The 5,442-nt window shown below is 49.3% G+C and overlaps 1 protein-coding gene across 1 annotated transcript in view; it reads right to left on the reverse strand.

Moving 5' to 3' along the window:
- The window catches only part of GAS2L2 (growth arrest specific 2 like 2), a 24,210-nt gene extending 21,290 nt beyond the window's left edge, over positions 1-2,920 (reverse strand). Inside the window, exon 1 of the mRNA XM_036768157.1 lies at positions 2,819-2,920. Coding sequence (XP_036624052.1) covers positions 2,819-2,920 — 102 coding nt within the window. The remainder of the gene's footprint in view (positions 1-2,818) is intronic.
- Between the last annotated feature and the right edge of the window lie 2,522 nt (positions 2,921-5,442).

Below are 5,442 nucleotides of genomic sequence, written 5' to 3' on the forward strand. Positions count from 1 at the left end.
ACTTTATTTCTGACTCACAGTAAGCAAAATGAGGACTTCAGACTATGAGAAGCAGACACGGTGACTGCAGTGGCAGAGACTCCAAAGCTCAAAGTCTCCCTGGGGAAATGGGCTTCGAATTTCCCAGCTTCCCATGGGTACATTTGGTGTTGACTTGCCAATTCAGCTAGGCCATCAGCAGGCAGAGCCCAAGTTAATATTTTTAGGTCATTGTGATAAATACCAGCACAAATGAAATCACACAAGTCCCCCAAAGATAGTCCTTTCCATTTGAGAGGCCCACAGCAGTTGGGGGGGAGAAGGGGTGACTGGCGAGGAAGGAAATCTGAGGACTTCATCCATAGATGTTAATCCTTCCACTCAACAGCAGGCTGCCTTTCCCACTCATTGCTGTTCCAAATAGCCCTGAACTTTTCCAAGTGGACAACAAGGAACAGTTCAACATAAAGCAGATTTATAAGCAATAAACCTTCAGAACTCCAGAAAACACTGGGCTTTATTATACTGTGGCTACTCAGGGCCACTTCCACAGGCAACCCAATCCACCCATCAATCAACAAGCATTTCTGAGTGCTTAACATGTGCCAGGCACCATGCCCTGTGCTGGAGAAATCAAAGCAAAAGTGACTCAGTCCATGCCCTCAAGGAGGGCCCAAGATGGGCACATACACCCCACCCCACCCCCGCCCCAAACACACACACACTGCCACATTCAGAGTTCTTAAGCTTTCAAAGCATTTCCACCTGAAACATCTTCCTTCCATGTCTCCTCCACTCCCAAGAATGATGTTCACTAAGGTGAAAGAAGCATAATCTGCCAGCTATTAATTTCCAAAGCTCCCCCTTGCCTGAGACAGTAAAAAGAGAGAGCAGCAGAGCTATTGGGGGTACAATGGGGGATGGGATGAGGAGGTTGAGAGATATCTCAGGAATCCTTAGCTGATTATTCAGAGGCCCAGAGGCGGTAGGGCATACGAAAATGAGCAGGAGATTTGGTACTAGAAGTACTGGGTTTGAGGCCTAGCTCTGACACATTACTTATATGATATTGGGCATTTCCTTAGCCTCTGTCTCCTCATCCGTAACTGGGCTCAGCACCTCTGAACCTCAGAGGTTCATCTATATCTGTATCTCAACCTTCATCTATAAAAGGTTCTCAGCAGTAAGAAACAGCAGGTCCTTAATACTTTCTACCTATTGTTGTTCAGGGAACACATGAAATCGGAGTCAGAGGCATTTAGGGTTAGAGTCCAAGTCGGAGGCATTGCTATCAAATATAAAGCAACATATTAACTTTTGGGGAAATTATTATTATTATTAGAAGTAAATTATTAGTAGTAATCCTGGGGGCCATGAGAACACTTGGAGTCGTGGTTATAGGACCCCAGTCCAAGGAAATAATAACCTAGAATAACCTAGAACACAGAAGCAAATATCAGGATCAGGAGACCAATCTTTGGAAGTGGTGTGGGGCGGAGGGTCTTTTATTTAATTCGATTACACACAAACACTATAAACCAAAAATGGAGAGGAATGAGGCTGCCAGAATGACCTAGAGAAGGCTCTCTTTAACTCTCCACTGCTCCTTCGCACTCTTGGACACTAGAGATGGGAGGTAGTAAGGGGGTCATTTTAAGGTAGGAATGAACCTCTGTGAGGATTAGAGTTTTGGGTCCACAGCCCTAGATAGGGGTATATGACTTCTGTCTCTGAGCCTCACTTTCTGGTTCCTCTGCTTTTAAAATGGCAATGGTTTGGTCCTACCTTTGAATTACCGTGGGAAGAAGGAAGAGAACATAGAGATGCTAGGGTCTCAGAATCGAGCTTTGAAAGCAAGTTTTGCTGACTTTAAGTCCAGCACGCTGTTGCTATTTCTCTAACATAAGTAAGGTGTTTCTAGCAAGTGCACATTAACAATCCAAAGTTTTCCCAGTACAACATACAGGAGAGTCTTTACGGACGCCCACTCCTTCCCTGCCCATCCCCAGTCCAACCCCCTTATAAAACATCTTTGACACACTAGATTGCAAATTTGAGAAGAGGAAAGGCCTCAGAGGCAAAACTGGGTGTGAGCTCCAGACTTGACGATGACAAATTAATGATAATTTACAGCTACAAAGCGCTGAGTCTCACACCCGGCATGTGCTTGCAACAACTCAATGAGGCAGGCAAGGCAGCTGAGGGTTGAAGTGACGGGCAAGAGCACTAAAGCTGGAACTTGGCAGTCTGGTGCCCCTCGCCAGGATCTAACAAAGTGCCTTGCACATATTCATGTTGTCTCCACATTCTCCCTGTTGTTTGGAGGGTTAAACTGAGTCAGGTTGTGAGGGAAGTTGGGGTAGGGGAGGATCCATTTCTCCCAAGACTGGTTCACAATCTCACCTCCATACAGGCTACACACACACGTGTGTGTGTGCGCGCGCGCGCGCGTGGGTGTGTGCGTGTGTATGTGTGTGTGTATGTATGTGTGGTCCTGCCCTTGAGTCAGACCACAGTTTTGGAAGCAGACCCCTGTCAGATTATGAAATAGACCTTGGGGAACCTGCAGAAACGCTGGGCCTTTAGGGTCTTTGTACGGGGAGGGGTCTGTACAGGGCTGTCTTGTGCAGGGGGGTGGGGGAATCCGATGAAGTTTGTCAAGTTTGCAGCAACTCTATGTGGCTCTAGAGATAATCCCATATGGGATTCGGAGTTTGGCTGCAGGGGCTAGTCCTGGCCCAAGCACACGTACCCCTGTGCCCGCCCCCCACTAGCACATCCCCCCACTGACTCACACATAGGTACAGACACATAGACAGACACGGAGGATGCCACTTACCTCCGCTTCTCGTCTTCGCTCCCCTGCCTTGGGCGGGGCTCCCAATCCCGGGCCGGCCAGAAGCAGCAGGACCTGCAGCTGGATTCTGAAACTCAGAGCCATCACGCCCGCCGATCCTTTCTTTTCTTGTCCTTTTTTGGGGGGACACAGCGGTGATCGAGGAGGCGGAGGCGGCTGCTGGGAGAGGCTGAGCCGGTCCAGCTCCCACGAATGCCCAGGGCTGTGGCAACTGCTGGGAGCCTGGGCTGCTTTCGTGAGGGAGCAGCACGCGCGCCGGGGCGCGAGACCCCCTTGGAACGTTCCCGGGAGCCGCTGAGCTGCTCCGCCTGTCCAGGGGCTGCTCCGGCTAGCTGGGGGTGCGGGGGTCGCTGGGCTGCTCTGGATGTCCGGGAGCCGCTGGACTGCTCCGACCGTCCCGGGACCGCTGGGCTGTTCCAGTTGTCGGGTGGCTGTTCTGGCTGTCAGAGGGCCCCTGGGCTGTTCCAGTTGTCGGGTGGCTGTTCTGGCTGTCAGAGGGCCCCTGGGCTGTTCCAGTTGTCAGAGGGCTACTCCGGTTGTCCGGGGGCCGCTGGGCTGCTCCGGCAGAGCCGCCAGGCTGCTCTGGCTCTCTGCGCCCTGAGTGGGCTCCTACTGCCTTGGAGTTAGCTAACTGGGCTGGGATGCCGTGGGACGGGATTGGGAGCCCAGCCCCAACCACACCTACCCACTTTGCTCCAGTCAGAGCTGGTGGAGTGGGGGTGGGGGGCGGGGCGGGGCGGGGAAGGGACCCTTCCCAGAGCTGTAGCGCCCCTCCCCGCACCTCACTCTGTGCCTGTGGGGTCAAGTCCGGGTCTCGCTCCCCTTTCCTCTGCCGGTCACCTCTTGGTTACACCTAGCATGAACACGAGGCTGGGGAGGAAGCCATGCGAGGTTAGGGTGGGCAACTCCCAGTTACCGTTCAACCTCTGCCCTGCTGAGCCCGGGGCTGCACTGGAGCAGCACATTCCAGATGTCCTTGCAATATCTGGGAGTTACCGGTGGAGAGAAAGCACTTCTGGAAAGGAGAGAGAAAGTCGAGGGAGACCCCATGCCTGACTGCTGGTTCTCACTGCAGCTAGCTTTCTGCTCGTCCTCCCTCCACCCCCACCCTCCCAAATCTAAGGGATCTATTTTGGAGGGGGTGCAGAAGGGAGGAGAAGAAGGACCAGGGAGAATTAACCACCTTTAACCAATTGATGGTCTTACAGATTTGCCTCGGTGTATTAGAAACAGGACTGTGATAATAAGAATAAGAATTTACATAGCACTTTAAGGTTTGCAAAGCGTTTAAAAATATCATCCAATTTTATCCTCCCAACCACCCTGGGAAGTAGGTGCCATTACTATCACCATTTTACATAGGAGGAAACTGAGGCAGACAAAAGCAAACAGGTAGATAGTAAACCCAGTTCTTCCTGAATCCAAGGCCAGCTTACTTCCCACTACTTTCTTTCTTTCTTTTTTTTTCCCCAGCTATGGGACATGTCTTTATTTCCTATACACAAAAGATAAGCTAAGGCACAAATGACTTTCACAAGTGTGGATTGGCAATCACATTTAAACTAAACAAGAGGCAGTGACAATATTGTTATACCTGGCCAGGGGGTTAGTATTTAAAGCTATCTAAATCTAAAGGCGTTTGCAAGATTGTTGATTGTTTCATATTTCTTCTTCATTTTACATTTCACCTCAAATCTGCACTGTATCCCTCAAAGTCCATTTCTTTTAGCAAGCCAGGTCAAGGCTTGGACTTTCCCTCTTATTGGTGATTGATTTGTCTGATGGAAAAGCTTCCCTTGCCTGCAACTAGCTGGAGCAAGAGCTCCGAATCTCTCAAACTCACTTGGTTGGACAAAGCTGGGCAAATCTACCTAGAGAAAGAAGCTCCACCGTTTGCTTTTCATGCTTCTCTTGATTTTCTATTCAGCTCTGGTCTTTTCATCAAGAATGGCTCGAAAGTCCTCTATTTCATTGAATATCCATTTTCCCCCCTGAAGTATTATACTCATTTTTGCTGGGTATGTTCCTACTACTTTCTTCTGCCTCTTTCTGTCATTGCTGGTTCAAAATCACCTTTTCCTTTTGATTTACTTCCACCTCTTTGCATTTTTGGCCCCAGCTAGCACTCCCATAGTGCTTTTACAAATATTATCTCATTTTATCCTTTAGACAAAGGTGTTATTGCCCAGGGTCATGGAGCTAATATGAGTCTTAGGTGGGATTTGAACCCAAGTCTTCCTGACTCTGTAGTAGGCTACCTAACTGCCTCCAGTACTGTCTCATTTATCCCCAGAATAGGTGTTCTACCTGACCTTGAGGATTTAACCTCATGGGCCATTAGGCAACGAAAGACATCAAATGCCCCAAAGCAAGTCAGACAGCCTTGCCTTTCTTCCTCCACAGCAGGTTTTTGCAGGATTCTTTACCCAGCGGGGTTTCTCTGAAAATTGTCTAAGTTTCCCCGTGCTTGTTCCCTGTTAGTGAATTAGAGTTCACAAACTTCTATAATCTCTAAACTAGAGGGAACCTTATAGATCATCTTACCAATGAGGAAACTGTGGTCAGAAAAGGGAAATGACTTGGCTGAAGTCAAGCCACCAGATTGT

Source organism: Trichosurus vulpecula, chromosome 7, assembly GCF_011100635.1.
Source record: "Trichosurus vulpecula isolate mTriVul1 chromosome 7, mTriVul1.pri, whole genome shotgun sequence".
Taxonomy (NCBI): domain Eukaryota; kingdom Metazoa; phylum Chordata; class Mammalia; order Diprotodontia; family Phalangeridae; genus Trichosurus; species Trichosurus vulpecula.